Source organism: Scleropages formosus, chromosome 11 (genome assembly GCF_900964775.1).
Source record: "Scleropages formosus chromosome 11, fSclFor1.1, whole genome shotgun sequence".
Taxonomy (NCBI): Eukaryota; Metazoa; Chordata; class Actinopteri; order Osteoglossiformes; family Osteoglossidae; genus Scleropages; species Scleropages formosus.
In genome coordinates, this window is record NC_041816.1 from 1,106,334 (window position 1) to 1,123,213 (window position 16,880).

Below are 16,880 nucleotides of genomic sequence, written 5' to 3' on the forward strand. Positions count from 1 at the left end.
GGGTATGTACATGTGCCATTGTGTCCTTCCATCTGCATGTCCATGCCTTTTACCCAAAGGTGTGATGATATTCTAATTCACAGTGTGACTATGCTTTCAGTATTTGTGTTTATCCCCTCCATGTTACTTAGGTGAACATGATGCTCTGACAACTGCTCTGTGGTTTGTTGTTTGTGGAATGGAGCTCGGGATAATTACTCTAGATGATTAAGACTCTACACTGCAAGGATTAAGCTTACTTGCAGCTCTCTGTGTCTGTCTGCATGTTGAGGCGTGGAGTAAATGTCTCCCTCCCAGGAGTCAGAGTACGCTCAGCCCAAGCTTCTTTGCTCAACGGTGGCATCTGCTGTCCGTCTTCTATCCATGATCTGGGGAGGGGCCGGGTCAGGGACAGTCTGGTTCCTTCGTCCCTTGGTCTGCCAGCCTCTCACGACTGGCCATGCTGAGTCCAACCGCTTGTGCCAGAATCAGACTTTCTGAAGGGTAAATGGAGTGTGTGTAATATATGCCACTGATAGCTCCAGCCTGCCAGTGTCTCTTTCCTCCCATAGATTCTCTGTCCGTGTGCCCTGCTATAAATGAGTGCAGCTTCTACAAGTATTTTAACCTGGACCAACCAGCCATTACTGGTGAGCTCTGTTGAGAATGCCTTAACATTAGGAATGATGTTGATTTCTGTACCGATGGAATATTCAGCCAGCCTCACTTAGACCTAGTGCTTAATCTCCTTTTCTAAAAGATACAAATGTCGGCAGTGTACAACATAAACATGTCATGTACTGTGTGTACCTCACAGTGTACATTATTAAACTTGTAACATTTATTTCATGCTTATTTGTGGTTTTTGTTGATTTAAGGAATCTTATGAAGCTTGCATGGAAGCAATTGTGACTTGTACAGTCTTAATTTGTGTATTTGCAAAACATTTCCTTTAATAGCTGTGCTTGCATTTGCATGCCTGTGTCAGTTTTTATTTTAATGTCCAGTGCTCTTAGCATCTTGTTCACACTACTGGAGGATGGATTAAGTGTGTGCAATGTTTCACACCCCTTCCCACCTCTAAAAGTACCTTATTATTTACTGTGTTGTGTAAAATACTGGGTAAACTGTGGCTCTCAAGTGTACCCTCTGAGCACCCTGGTTCTTTAACCACTTTACAGTTTATACTTTTGTTGTTGTTGTTAAAAAAAAAAAAAAAAAAAAAAAATATATTGTTCCACTCCTGTCAGCCAAGAACAGAAAGCTGAGGCTGCAGTGGGCACAAGCTCACCAAAACTAGACAGCTGAAGACTGAAAAAATTTAGCCTGGTGTGTTGAATCGCAATTTCTGCTGATGCACACAGATTGTAGGGTCAGAATTTGGGATCAACAATAAAAATCCATGGACTTAGCTTGCTTTGTATCAACAGTCCAGGCTGGTGTTGGTAGTGTAATGGTATGGAGATTGTTTGTTTTGGAGTATTGTTGCTGACCATGTGTATCCTTTTTTGGCCATCATTTGCCTGTATTCTAATGGCTACTTCCAGCATGATAATGCACCATGTCACAAAGCAAAAGTCATGTCAAACTAGTTGTATAAACATGACTATGAGTTCAGTTGCCTTCCTGGTCACTGCATCTAAATCCAATAGAATGCCTTTGGGATGTGGTAGAATGGGAGATTTACAGCATGAATGGGCAGCTAACAAATGTGTAGAAACTGCATGATGCAATCATGTCAACATGCACCAGAATATCTAAGGAATGTTTCCAACATCTTGTGAAATTCATGTCATGAAGAATTGAGGCTGTTTTGAGGCCCCGCCCAGTATTAGTGTAGTGTTCCTAAAAAATGCTCGGTGAGTGTATTTTTACTAGTTCGGTAACACCTGATGAAGTTGATATAAGTGGTTTTGAGACTGGGGGTGTGGCTGGTCATAAAAGGCTGTGTTGAACAAGGATACACATTTAAGCACAAAAAACATGAACGTTTGTGAAACCATGGTAACTGGAGGAAAAAAAATCTGAATAGTAATTTGAGCATCAGGAGTTAACAGGTTATTCTTTGTTTATAACACCAGGTTTTTTCCATCATAAGTGGGTTTGCACGGGATGTTGTCCACGGAGGTCCTTTCAGTAGAAAGAATTTCATGAGTAATGACATCCTTAAGCATTAGAGTAGTTCTGTGGATCCCACCTGCCACTGTTTAAGTTTGCACCTCTGTACATTTAATTTTTCTGCTTTCCACCACTATTTTACAAATTGTCCAACAATTTCACCTGTTTATAGATGTGAAAGGCTTCAGTAAAATACCCACAAGTGCCTTAGGGTGGAAATGGGGATCCTCCTGGGATTTCAGTTGGTAACCTTCAAGACCTTAAGCAGTACCCCCAACTCCTGTTTGTATGTGGTCTACTGTGAACAATTTGTTTTCAGGATTCAGCAGTATGGCTGTTGTGATCTGTTGATTTAATCCGGAGAAGATGATTGTGGGATTCCTGTAAAACATTTTTGAGATTAAAAATGAGGGAGTAGTTATTCGGAATGAGTAGAGGGCAGTGTTTGCACTGAATGGCCACTTCAAGCAGATTTATCATCTGAGTTCTGATTGTTTGACAGAAAAAAAAATCGTTTGACAGGTTTTGGATATAAAGTGTATAAATAGACAAATTTTATGTGAGGTAGAACAGTGGTTTTGAAATGTCATCGAAGCAATGTGCTTCAACTAGTTGCATCAAAACTGTGATTGGTTTTGGTTTACTTATGTGTAGTGCTAACTGGAGAGCAGGAAAAATGGAGCAGGTTTTCCTTGGAAAGGTTTGGACCCTGCAAATGTCACAGCACAGAGAGATGAAAGAAAGCAAGTTTCAAAAGAAAAGCATATGGTTATATGGGGGGTGGTGTTTAATCTATTTCTTAATAGTTCACTGATTATTGTACTGCCTTCATTTTTGGCTGCTGTTTTTGATTAGTAAAACTCCATTCCTCTTCAGCTTTCTGCTCTATTTATCATGACACAGCAGACCTAAATATCTATTTTTCTACCATTGTCTTCTGTAGCCTGCGAGTAATATACTTTTTTAGTGCCTATTAACAGTCATCTTGATGTGCGCTTAGGCTGTGAGCATCGTGTGGTAACGAAGTATAATCAAGTTGTGTTGGAGGTGTTAATAGCCTCTGTTCTTTGCACACTGCAGAATTTAAGTTTTGGGTCTCCCCCCCGTTGCTTTCTACTGTTTCAGTCCCCACTGGCATCCAGAGTTCTGCTCTGCTACAGACACTAACTGTGGCTTTCTTTTCTCTGTGGACTGATAGGGAGAATGTATTTTAAATTCAGTATGTGTGTGTCCAGTATTGGTACAGTATATTGTGATTAACAAAGCCAAGTTTGCTTTTCAAAATTGCTCTTAAGAATTTTACCCCTTTAAGGTTTGCATGGATATAATTTTGTGGATAGAATTCTGTGGTTTAGAGACCTTCTGCTACGCTGTGGACACTGCCCAGTTCCCCTGGGGTAATACACAGAACTCCTGTCCATGTCCACAGAGGATGTCCATTGTTGATGTTTTGCTAGGCTCTCCAGGAAGAGGACTAGCATGTTTCCCTTGGGGCAACCCTGGCAGGTTTGTTGCCCTTGGATGGCTCTTAAAGCAAGAGAGGCCACAGCTGACTAAATGTTTCAGCCTGTGATGTTACCCAATACAGCAGAACAATGTGCTCATTGAACGAAGGAAGGACATTCCTCTAAGCAAAGACCCCAACAGCATGGCTGTATTAAAAAAAGGTTGTTTATATTCCATTATATAAATATTATCTTTCGGCTGAGTTGCCCCGCGCCTGTCCACCTCAAAGTTTCGCAACTAGAGAGTGCGGTTGGGTCTCAGGGAGCAGACCATAGTTGGGATGTGCAAGAATGGGGTAGCAATGTTTGTGAAGCTTGAGATGAATGAGCTACTCCTATCAGGTGTCACTGGACCTTCCTGTATCGAGCCATGCTGTGTGGCCAAAATTAAATGTTTCCCTGCAATGCCAGGCCTGGTTGCTGTGGGAACTGCAGTTTCATCTCCAGTGGATGCAAGTGGCCTGCTTCTTTTGAGTCTGTCACATGCTGGCTTCCTCCTCCTGTTTGGAGTTTTGTTCCCCCCCTTTTAATACCTAATTTATTTATGTTACTGCTTCCAGTATTTCACATGTAGTGGCTCAGAGTCTGTTCTGCATTTTTTTAATCAGATGTTTGGACCTTGTCAAGCTGGTTTCCTGAGATAGACTCTCTGCCCAGGTGTGTGATGCCAGGTGTTTGGTTCTTACCAGTGTTCCTCCTCACCAGTTCCAGGTTTACCTGTGTTGTGTGTTGTTTGCCACCTAGGGTGGATTGGTACTGCCACAAGTCTTGAGTCTCATGGTTTACTGCACAGCTTTTTTTTTTCTGTCCTTGTAACTTGATGAGTGTGGCATTCCGTTCCATTCTGATTGACCACTCTGCGCAGTTTTATTTTACTTAGACCCCACTACCTCTTTTATGACAAGATCCTGTTTCTTCAGGTTATTTCTCTAGTGCTGTTGTCCATAGCTGTTTTTGTCATTGAATGCATTTGTTGTAGATTTCATTCAAATAACTGACATCTTCTGACAAGGGCAGCAGATGTATGAGGTGGGTTATATCCTCCTCTATAGATAAATCCTTATTGCTAGTAAGTAATGTGGCTGACCATTCATTTATTTAACATTTAACATACACAGGATAAGATGGTACACCCTATGCGCATATTACAACAGCTGTACACAAGGACCCAATCCAACTCACCATGAGGCCACAGAGAAAGACATCCAGCATTGCCATCTCCATTACTCAAGACCAAGCAGCTTAATCTCCTCTCCCAGTCACCACATCAACCACAGGGTCCCAAAATAACCTCCATCTTTCTTACTCCTTGCATTTTCAGTTTTGTTTTTATAGTGTACAGAAATGTAGCTTAGTTTTCACAAATTAATCTATTGAAATATTGAGGCAGCACTAATTGTGACCTGGCTGCCTGTCAACCGATTGTTTCTGAGGATCTGTTATTAAATTTAATAATACATTTTTCCGTGGTTGTGTATTCTGAATGTAGTAGTGATTGTGTGACACTTGCACCTATTCTTGCTGTGACTGAGAGCTATTTCTTTGTAATTTAATTCCTGAGATTGTGCATTTTGAGTAAACGTAAAGTATCAACTAAGAAAAGGGTTCGGTAAAACTTGGTGGATATGGAGAAAGTGTTTTTTTGGTAAACAGCTGTGTTTATTTGATCTTTTAAAAATAATGGCTTTCCCAGCTTTATTAAACTTAATATTTTTCCAGGTCTGTGTAAGTTCTTCTAAAGTCTGCTTTTGTTGTGCTAGATGTCATGACTGATTCATAAACATTTTATTTAAAGACTGAGATTACAAGTGTCTGAAGAATAAGACCTGAGAATGTAACTGGAATCTGACGGTGCTACTGCTCTCTGATTTTGGGTTTACATCCCTCTGAGGTTTTATTTGAAGGAGCTCGTCATGGTCATGGTGGCATTGTGAAGGCTTTGAGTCACCCATCCTGTTCCTCCATTGTTCTGGGGGGTGGGTGCGCCAGTAAGGGGACAGGAAGTTGAACCTCGCCTTGGTGACTGGGAGGGGGGTGCCCCTGTCTCCAGCGCTTTTCCCGTTTAACTTCATGTTGTTGATAGTAACAAGTTCTTCTAAAGCTGTCTTTTCTAAGCTTATTATGGCTGATGCTGTTGAGTGGATAATGTGTTTGGAGAATCGGTGCACTGTTGCAAGGAATACTACAGAATATTTGTAGTCATTTACAGTTTGCGTTGGTATTGTTTCCACATATTACTTATGCCATAAAAATAGACTGCTTCTGAAACATACAATCAATATATTTCCAAGTATGTTCATAGCTTTAAGTGGCTGAAGGTTTTTCACGTTCACTAATGTATACTACTAATACTGAAAACTGGCAATGTGGAATCTTGTAAAACATCTTTGCATTTCTCAGAGACCTCTTCCTGTCATATTTGGCACCATCCTTCTACTCCTGTTTTTCTCAACAAGCTTTTAAGTTGCACAAGTGAGAGCACATTTTTCATAGCTTTCAAACTTCTGTGACATCCAGGCTTAAGTAGTGGGAAGGTGACCCATCCTGGCTCAGTTCAATAAATCTGCCTTGTTCCATGACATGTCAAAGGTCAGGGCCAGGACGTTTTTCTTCTAGAGCCATAATGTTCATGAGCTTATAAAAGTGGCTATCATGGCAAAGTAGTCTGCCTGAGGTACATTTTTGACTACTACTTCCTGCAAACATAGGACTTTCCTTTCCCTGATGGGATGACTGTGAAGAACTATGACCTGTAAAAGATGTTGACCTCTTATGGTGTTTGCAGCGAGATGGCCTTCTGCGTGCTACTGTCAGCTGGGAGGTGAATGTTCAGAACTGTGGAAGTACATCCACTGACATTTGCAGTGTCCTACCACTCTTCAGCTGTGCTTTTCAGATGCACCTAAACAAAGGAATAACTCATTTTGTGATGAACCTCTACCTGTCTATTCCTTAATGACCCCGATAATGTATTTTTAAAGTGTCCTCACTTTGAAACAAATACATACTTTTGAAATTTCAGCCCTAGGATGTCCCATTAGTTACTTGTACATATGTTGAGACAGTTAAACTAAAATGGCTGTTAATGAAGTACCTTAGCTGAAAATGTGGTGAAATTAATTTTTCAGTTGCATTCAATACGTTCTAGAATACAACAGCTGCTTACTGAAAAGTAGACTTAGAGTCTACAGGTTTTCAGTTCAAGTTGCAATACTTGAATGTTTTTTAGCAGTGTACTTGCACTAGTTGAATTACTACAGTACCCCAGTCTACATTATTCCTGGAAGAAAAAGTTGAGTGTGAAAACATTTGCCCAAAAAACAAATAGCAATTTTAATGTTTTTGTGAACCAAAGAGCATCCAGCTATGTCCTGCAATTCACTTTACTACTACACCTGACATCTGACCTTTCCAACCTCTCTGGGCTTTTCCTTTTTCCTCCTCCTGTCTTGTTTCTGGTCTTTTTTTAGCTCTACTTACTGCCACTACAATAACAAATGAAGAAAAGGTCTCATGGAAGGTGGAGCATGCTGCATTCTAACAGTCCATTATAGCATACACTATTAACACACTGTGGCCTTAGTGGTAAGCTTGTAAAGTATTTCTTTTAACACACCTCTGAATTTGTGTTCTCTCTCAGCAAATAGTACTTGCAGGTTCCTGTTCAGGCAGACATGAGGACTGGGTTGCACTGTTACTGTTATCACACAGATCCTTTATGTGACATGAAGAGGAGCCGTTGTGCGTGTTTTTAACTATGTGACGTGTGAGAATGAAGAACCGCTGTCGATCTGCACAGCGCTGGCCGCAGGTAGCCAGGTTACAGCTTGTGGTTCTTCGCCATTGGTTCCATGTTTACCTTGGTCTCATCACTGTCCTTCTGCCAGTTCCCTTTGTAACTGCTGCTGCCCCCCCAATGTTTGTCAGTTTGTCTGTAGGATTTTTTTGTGTTTTCAAGAAATATAGCTGGACTGGATTTTCCAATTCATGTCCCAGAGATTTTTTTTTTCTTCTTCTTCATCAATACCATATAGGCTATAATACCATAGCAAAAGGTGTGCTTCACTGCAAGCATATGTAACCTCATGTCAGTGTGAAAATAAGTACCTTGTTGTGTATGGCTGCAAATGTCGTACAAGGTGCTACCATGTTAAATGGCAGACATTTTCCCCAGATTGAAGGAAACATGGGACAGGATTTCTGGATCACTGTAAAATCTGAAATGATTTGCAGTCATCCGTTGATTACAAAGTCATTTTTCAACAAAGCTAGCATATTGCACTTCCTGTGCTGTGTACACATGCCAAAATTATATGATGATTGCTCTCAGCAGTTTTTGCATTTTTATGTGATATTGATTCAGAGTTTGATAGTGGAGATGTCTGACTTATTGAGGGTTACCTGCTTCTAGCTGTAGTTAGTAGCACGTAGTATAGTGGTGGGAAAAAAAATCTGAGCTGCTATGAGGTTTTGGTTTGAAATCCTAAGAAAGCATATGTTTAGCAGATTTCTGTAGTTGTAATGTGACCCACTGACTTCTTTGAATGTGAATATTCTTCCATCAATGAAAGTATTTGCTTCAAAGACCATCATTGTTGAATCAACTGGAAAAAACAATTATGTAAAATCAGGCAGGTAGGGCTTTCTTCAGGAAATATTTTTGTGGTTTTGTGGTGTGATTCATATATTTAACAGCTTTTTAAATTCAATTTTTAAATGAATTTAATTTTTGTATTTTTCATTTTTACTTGAAACGGATATGATTACTCCCATATTCGTTATACAAAATCTGAGGTTATTTCATATTGTATGGCAATAGCTTAGTGAGATTCAATGATTGTATGTGAAGTATCACTTAATGGTGTGTTCAAGTGGAATTGGCTTGAGTATTTGTTAAAATAGGGAAAGTCAACTTTGAGTTGAAGCCCTTGGGCTGACTGAGGGGCCGTCTGTTACGTGAGTTGTTGGACCTAGGATGGCTGAGGGGTGGAATATCAGGTGAGTGACTAGAGCTGGTAACTGTGGGGAATGCAGCCTCTTCAGTGACCAGTGCCAGTTTGTGTGTGTGTGTGTCCCCTTTTCTACTCCCACGTAGAGGGGTATAGTGCGGTCTGATGAATGATGTTACCCCACCCCTCCCTACAGGCAAGCCTGTGGAGGGGAATGGAAGGCTGCAGTACACTGCAGGTTCCCCCTGACAGGCTGCTGATGGGAGTCCACTCTTGCTGTGGCTGCCGATCGGGTTTCAGGAAACAGCAGTACGCCCTGACCTCCCCTGCCCCGCCCCCCTGCTCCAGCACAGCTCACAACGGCTGCTTCCTTGTCATAGATCCAGGCTGAAGTCTGAAAGGGCTGAGTGTGTGAGAGAGAAAAGGGAGCGAGAGGGAGGAAAAGGGTGAAAGTGCACTAAGCAGCTGGGGAGGATGCCGGAGGAAGCATGTGTCTGTTTCATGATGGTAGAGAGTACAGCAGTGAAGCTGTGGTTGGGAGGGCACAAAGTGCCAATCTGTGGTTCACCCACAGCATACAAGGGAAGAATTTTTGTTTTTTCATCAAATCCCCTGCTAAATAGACTGTTCTGCCAGCCTTGTCTGGTAAAAGTGGATTTTGTATGATATGGGTGGGTGTTTGGGCAAAGAAATGTCACAGCTTAGCTTGGGAAACTCTTCTACACGGATGCAGCTGAATGATGGTCTGTTGAGTTTTTTTTGCCCTTTAAACTGATTAAACACAACAGATCTCATGATCTCATTCTACCCCATCCTGTGCACTCATTTGGGTCCTGAAAGAAGAGTGGTACAAGTCTTGGTGGTGCATTGGTAATAAGTTCCTGCAAGCACTCTCACCATTTCTAACCTGTGGTTCTGATCTGAATGTGCTCTGGAAGCCCTTCATGGTGCCCCTCTCTGCTCTTTCCCTTTCCCTTCACATGGTAAGCCCTTGCTTGACTGTAAGTGGACTACTTTAGTGACACCAAAACCCAGTATTGTGGATCTGAAACTTTTTCCATCCTGTTTTGTTGTTGCTGCCTCTGCAGTCCGTATTTACTTGTGCAGAACTTCAGAGGGATTGTAGTGATTATTAAAGTATTTGTGTTCCAGCCCTTTCTTTATTAAGTACACTAGTCTGTGAGAGTCCTTTCTCTGCAAGTCAGAGGGTGAGTGTTCTGTGAACTTTAGCTTTGCAGAACCTGTGGCTGATCAGGAGGTTAAAGAAAAGCAAACTGACGATTTCAGTGCCACTTATTAGTTAATGCACTGCTCCTGGTTTTTCTAGCCCACTTACAACGGAACTAGCCTGTGTTCATTTGCTTTGCAGTTCCACTGTTTGTAACTGACAAGTTGTTGAGTTCTTTGGCAGCATGCCTTGAGTTTTGACAGTCTCTGTAAATGTTCAGTGAAATGTTTTTGGTCACTCTGAAAGGGTAACAGAACCTACTGTGAAGGTATCTAGGTTTTGGTGACAGAGGAGAATGGAAGATGAACTCAGGAACTGGAGCATTTCTTGACACAGTGCAAGAGTCCTAGATGTAGTTACACTGGTAAAACTTACAATATGTTACTATTGCAAAATACAGGTGTATTTTTGTATTCTTAAAATTCATAAAACAATCTAGCTTAAGTTCAGTTTTTGGTACAATTGAAATATTCATTTATATTTAGAAAACTTAACTATCTTTTAGAACTTTGGACACTTAATTTTTTAATTTCAAAATTATTTCATTGTTTTTCATTGACAGTTCATTATTTAAATAATGCATTTCTTTGGCTTGCAGGCATTTTCTGTTGTTCTGATCAACAGGAGTATCACATTTTTGTATAATATGAAGTGTATCAGGTTGATTGGTTTCAGGAATAGATGGATGTTTTATTAATGGTTACAGGTGGTCTCCGATTTACGATGGGGTTATGTTTCGCGAAACCCATCGTAAGTCAGAAATGTCTTAAGTCCAAAATGCATTTTAATACACCTAATACACACCTGTGTGACTTGCTTGTGTTTCATCTCTCTTTCTGTGGGATAAAACTTTTTTTTTTTTTTTTTTTTTTTTCTTGTGGCTGTACATCTGGCTCTTCCCCCCTGATAAAGTGGTATTTTTCCAGGTAAAGAATAACAAAACTCCAGGAAACTGAACCTTCTGGCATTAGATGCTTCTCAGTGTTTGAAATTTTCAGCCATCCTCCATGTATGTTCATCACTGTGTGCGTGCGTGCGTGCGTGCGCGTGCGCCAAGCCTACTTATGCTCCGTCAGGCCCTTTTCCTCCAGAAATCAGCGCTTTGTTTCCTGGAGTGAGATGACATCACTATTGAAACATGCATCTCTTAAAGCATACACTGTAAATATCTAGCAACATTAATGTTTTATTGCCTTGCAGTGTTTCAGAGATTTGCAGCAACTGATGTAATAAATCAAACCAAATGTATAGTTTTATTGCATTATCTGGTTTCCATGAACCTGAAAAATTACATCCCTAATTTAGTATAACTTGTTTACCAGCTTTCAGGTGTTACAACAGTGTTTTGTTTTTCCACACGTAGGTTTCAGATTGCAAAAATACACAAGTTGGATGATATTACTGCTGAGGATGGAAATATTGTGGCGCGCAGCGCCGTGGGTTTGGATGGGGCGAAGGAGGACGCGGAGGCAGCGTTCATAACGAACGGTTTATTTGAACACCAGCACAAAGGGAATAATGCTCTCGGTCCGAGGACCTCTTTTCCTCCAGGACCTGCGCTTACAACCAGCCTGCCTTAGCGCCCCTAAGCTCTCTCAACACACCAAGAGACACGGTCACCCCACCATTTTCCCCCTAAGTGCCCCCAGTGGTTACACACATTTAACATTATTTCCCATAATGCAACTATCTACATTTAAACAGTAACGCGGGTCGTTACAATATAACTTTTGAACAAACAATTTCCAATAGCAGTTTATTTTAAACTTTTTGACTTCTGATTTACTGACACACTTCACATCATCAAGTGTCAGCCTAGACTGAATTGTATATTTATTGAATACCTTTTTAAATACATCTTTTTTTTGTCTGTTCCTCATTTAATAATAATAAAGCATAGCCCTACCTAGCTTCAGTCTACTGTTGGACAAACCGGAGATGAGACCTAAGACTTCTGGTTTCTTAGAGTAACTTTAGGTTGGGTTCAGTGGTGGTATGCTTCCCATGGAAGGTGTTCTTGTTGGTGTCTGAGTCCCAAGCCTGTCATCTGAATGCTAGAGTTTAACTCATGGGAAGCCAGAGTGGGTGAGGCATGTGGAATCTTGACTGATTTGTGACCAAGGACTACACACTCCCTATGTTCATTAAGGCCTTTACAGTTGTCACACTGATCTAATCTGTCACCTCAATCAGCTACATACCCAGTCACATTGTTTGGAATGTGCATTTCTAAATTTTTTTTATATATTGGGTTAATTAGATTTTGTACCTTAGTCAAACATCTCATTTATGTGCTCTGAGTGTGGATGGGCAGATGCTAAAGGACAGCATGTTTGCATGAGTTGGTGAACTTGGAACAGCGCTAACATCACATTGAGATCTCAAGTCTGCTCCCAACCTTTAAGTAGGGTGCGCTCCATCTGGAAACTTCTAGTGGCATCCCTGTTTGTCACGAGGTGAGCATGTCATGGACACTACGTGCAGAAACCAAGCACATGCCAACTGGGTGTCTACCAAGCAGTCACATTTATTTATTTAGGAGATGCTTTTTTCCAAAGCGACTTCCAATGAATTATCAGCCCACACACCTTATTCACCGTGGTGACTTACACTGCTAGATACACTACTTACAATGGGTCACTCATCCATACATCAGTGAAACACACTGTCACTCACACACACACACTATGGCTGAACCTGGACAGCATGTCTTTGGACTGTGAGACAAAACCTACGCAGACACAGGGAGAACATGCAAGCTCGACACAGACTGAGCAGGGATTGAACCCATGTCCTCGCGCCACTGAGGCACTGTGAGACAGCAGCGCTACTTATTGAGCAAGTTCATGAAAGACCTGTGTGACCCTCTAAATAGAAGTTTTACTGTCAGAAAAACACTTTTTTAGGTCAGTGTAACAGAAAGATGACAAGCTTAGATTGTCTTAACCTAACCTGCACTGTCCATCTTAAATAGTTTACATTTGACTGCTTTAGCTTAAGGAAAGAGCTGTTGGGTCCAACCTGGAATTTGACTTTCTAACCCCAGGGTCCACAAATTATTGCTGCTACTGTCATTTTGAAATCTAGTAGTACATTTGTCTTTTTAATTTTATTGCCATAAATAATGTGCTCTTTGTATGGTAACCTTTGCAACCTGTGAGTGTTTTGACCTCATTTCAGATGTGTTTGTGTGGGTAATATGAAAGCTATAAACATGTCACCAGAATGATTTGGCCCAGTACAGTTCTAGTTTAGAGGTCCAGTGCTTCAGTTCTGCCCTTGTACTTGGTCTACAGCTGTTGCATACAGTTGCCAGCCTGCCATCAGCTACTTTCATCCATGCTGTGCTGTCCTGTACCTGCTTATTGTTTACTGTGCTTCTCTCTTCCTAACAGCTGTGAGCTGGGATGTCTTGAGGCTGTCTCCCGGACCCTTTGAAGGAAGTGGCGCAGGTGCTGATGGGAACTACTGCTCCAATATGAGCTTTCATGATGCCGGAGGGAGACGGCGCTTCGAAGATCCAGAGTTCACCCTGCGGATATACCCAGGGGTTATTGCTGAGGGCACCATCTATTGCCCAGTTACCGCCCGAAAGACCACCACAGCTGCTGAAGCTATTGATCATGTCATTGACAGGCTACAGTTGGACCGCACTAAGTGCTATGTCCTTGCTGAGGTGAAGGAGTTTGGTGGGGAGGAATGGATACTGAACCCCACGGACTGCCCTGTGCAGCGCATGATGCTGTGGCCCCGTCTGGCACTGGAGAACCGTGTAGCCAGTGAGGACTACCGCTTCCTTCTGCGAGAGAAGAATCTGGATGGCTCCATCCACTATGGCAGCCTACAGATGTGGCTGCGTGTGACGGAGGAGCGCAGGCGCATGGTAGAGCGGGGCTTCCTGCCTCCACCATCGCAGAAGGACTATGATGACTTGTGCAGCTTGCCTGACCTCAATGAGAAGACTCTGCTGGACAACCTGCGCAGCCGCTTCAAACAGGAGAAGATCTACACATATGTGGGCAACATCCTTATTGTTATCAACCCTTTCAAGTTCCTTCCCATCTATAACCCCAAGTATGTGAAGATGTATGACAACCACCAGCTTGGTAAGCTGGAGCCACACGTGTACGCTGTGGCTGACGTGGCCTACCATGCTATGCTTCAGCGTCGGCGCAACCAGTGCATTGTAATCTCTGGTGAGAGTGGCTCCGGCAAGACGCAGAGCACCAACTTCCTCATCCATCACCTCACTGCACTCAGCCAGAAAGGCTTTGCCAGTGGTGTAGAGCAGATCATCCTGGGAGCAGGACCTGTCCTTGAGGTAAAGAGCCAGCAGGCGCTGGTAATGGGGAAGCTGTGCGCCACAAATACCACACTGTTGCTTTTTTGTGTCTTCATGGAAAATTGAAAATAACAGATTGCCATCTGGGTGAAAAATGAGCTCATCTCAACCTTCATAGACTGTAACACAAACAGGTCTTTTTCCTGAAGTTGATGATTCTTTGTTTATCATGTAGTCTTCTAATGACCGGGTATAGGAAGGGGGCGGTGTGAAAGGCTTTTACTTGTTACCCTGTTCTAGGAAATTCACACACATCTCTGCTGAAGATTTACTCTTTGCTGGCTGCATGCACCCCTTTTGTTCAGAGATATGCAGTGGTCAAGCATATGTACAATCAATTGCTGTCATTTTGGGATCCCTCAGGGATATTTTAGTTCTTTGTGCGTTAGCTTTTTTGTACTTTTTGAAGTGGGGGGTTTTGGCTCTATTTTCGGTTTTATCGGGGGTATGAAATTGCACTTGTCCATGGCACTCATGAGATTTTTGCTGCCCTTTACAAAATGTTGGTGCTGCTTGACCCATTTGGTCTCAGATTACATATAGGTCTCTTACTTTGTCTTGAGCTGTCTGATTGCTTACATGCTTGAAATTGATTAAAAAGCTTGCACAGTGAGTTGGTTTTTTGCCATTTTCAAGGGTTATGACTGTTGCCCTTTGGTAGGACTTTGACAGCACGATTGGTTTCTTTATTCTGCGAGTCCTAATATCCAAACTTTTTGCCCTTTTTTGTTACAGGCATACTGTGATCAGTGTCTCGACTTTATGGGTAATAGCTTTAGCTATATGCATTTTAACACTAAGCCTGCCTGTTACAACAGCAGTTACTTAAAGCTCTAAATGAGTTATCCCAAATTAGTGTATATATTTAAGTCTCAATCGGTTGATAACTAATTGATAACACCACACAAATGCTGTCAGGAAGAAAAATACTATGCGCTATATAAAAGATCCCAGAAAACAGTCCACTGAGTCATGGTGTTGTGATTCCCAGTGTTGCAGTCACAGTGTAGTGAAATGTACTGCACCATGCAGTGCAGTCAATAGGCACACAAGTTGAGAAGCTTCTGTACAGGACTTGCACATCTGTTTTATTGAAACAAGATAGAGAGGAATGTATAACCTGATTTTTCTGTTGGGTGATCTGACCATATGTTCTGGTTAAAAATAATTTAAAATTATCTTCAGTTATTTGGAGGCTATGTTGTGGTAAAATGTAAGGATATTTTGTTGTCTACATTAATGCTTGTTAGTGGATTGCTTTCCAGAAGTGGCCACCTGGATATGTGCCAAAATCAAGAATGGCTGAGCTTGGGTGAGGAGGCCATCACAGTTTATAGTGTTTGGTTAGCAAATCAAACTCAGAGGAATGTCACTTGGGGGCTTTTTTGGAGCTAATGTTTAAGCGTGTGGGTTAATGTCAAACTGTATGGCACAATCGAGAGGCTTTTGAGTGTGGAGGATCAACACAGGATTGTTTGCACAGCAAGATTGCCTATCTGTTCATTACTGATTAATGCTGGCTGGGAGTGTGGTGCATAGGAAGGTAGCAAAGATGAGCCGAGATGAGCATATTTCTGTCCTCCTGCTACAGTGCTTGGTGCCGTATGTACTTCTGTGCCTCTGGGTATTTGTGTCACATGAACAGACATTCTCCTAAAGCAATGTCTTGCAGCAGGAGCAGGACAGAGAGCAGGTTGCCTTTAAATAGAGAACAACAAAGGACAAGATGGGCTGAGTGGCCTCAAGGTTTTTTCTTCTCAAAGTGTCCTGTCTGATAGGTGGAATTTCGTTTCCCATTTCAGCCTGACCCTCATGCTGGAGTGCCTTTTCCCCTTTGCGGGTTAATGGAGCATCAGAGGCTTAAATCTGGTCCTGCTTCGATCTGCCCCAGTATTTATGCTAGTAGACAAATGTTATACCCGTAGTGGTGTGTGTACCACATTCTCATTGTGGAGTTTTGTAGGTGGGGAGTTAATTACTTATGAGCCAGTGGAAAATGATTTAGCCAGTGGAAACAAGCCCTTGATTTGACTCCCTGACCATGGCTGCAGTCAGTCTCCCCCCCCCCCTTTTCTGTCATGCCGGTGAATTGCACATATCGGCTTTGTGTACCTGTAGGCCTCAGTGTGAATCAACCCAAGGCAGCCCTGTGAGAACTGAATGCTGCTGTCAGACTAACAGCTTGTCTAGCCAAATGTAGTGACAGCTGTCATTATTTGCTGAGGAATGCTGGCTAGCCCCCATGTCTGTTCTATTGGACTTGAGGAGTCAGAACTGAATAGCTAACATGAGGTGATTGCAGGTCAGCTGTAGTGCTGTACTGATGGCTCATGGAAGATATCGCTTACAGGGGCTTTGCCCTACTGGAATGCTGCCAGGGCCCTTGCCTGATGGAATCCTAGCACCCATTCTGGCTCCCATCATTTGTCTAACTTGCTGTTGTGCTAGATTGAATGACCTGGAATATCATTTAATAAAGTATTTCTCCAAACCTTTAAACAAAGCATGGCTGTTTTTTCTCTCATGTCTTAAACAACATGCATTTTAATGTTGGCTTCCTGCAGTCACTCGTGTGATGTGTCTTAGTCAAATGTAGCTACGTATTTCCGGCCCCTTGGCTGTTGTCATTGGCATAAATTTCTATTTGTAAATGTCTAGCAACTTACCAGTCAATACCTAGAACATCTGATTTTTATCTTTATATCCTGCAGGGGGGTGCGGTGGCGCAGTGGGTTGGACTGGGTCCTCCTCTCTGGTGG

General features: G+C 42.1%; 1 protein-coding gene across 6 annotated transcripts in view; it reads left to right on the forward strand.

Annotated features, from left to right (window-relative positions):
• Positions 1-16,880, forward strand: part of myo9aa (myosin IXAa) — a 105,366-nt gene that overhangs the window by 8,670 nt on the left and 79,816 nt on the right. For all 6 annotated transcript variants that reach the window (XM_018752602.2, XM_018752607.2, XM_018752605.2 and 3 more), the window contains exon 2: positions 13,175-14,100. In XM_018752602.2, coding sequence (XP_018608118.1) covers positions 13,258-14,100 — 843 coding nt within the window. In that variant the 5' untranslated portion in view covers positions 13,175-13,257. The remainder of the gene's footprint in view (positions 1-13,174; positions 14,101-16,880) is intronic.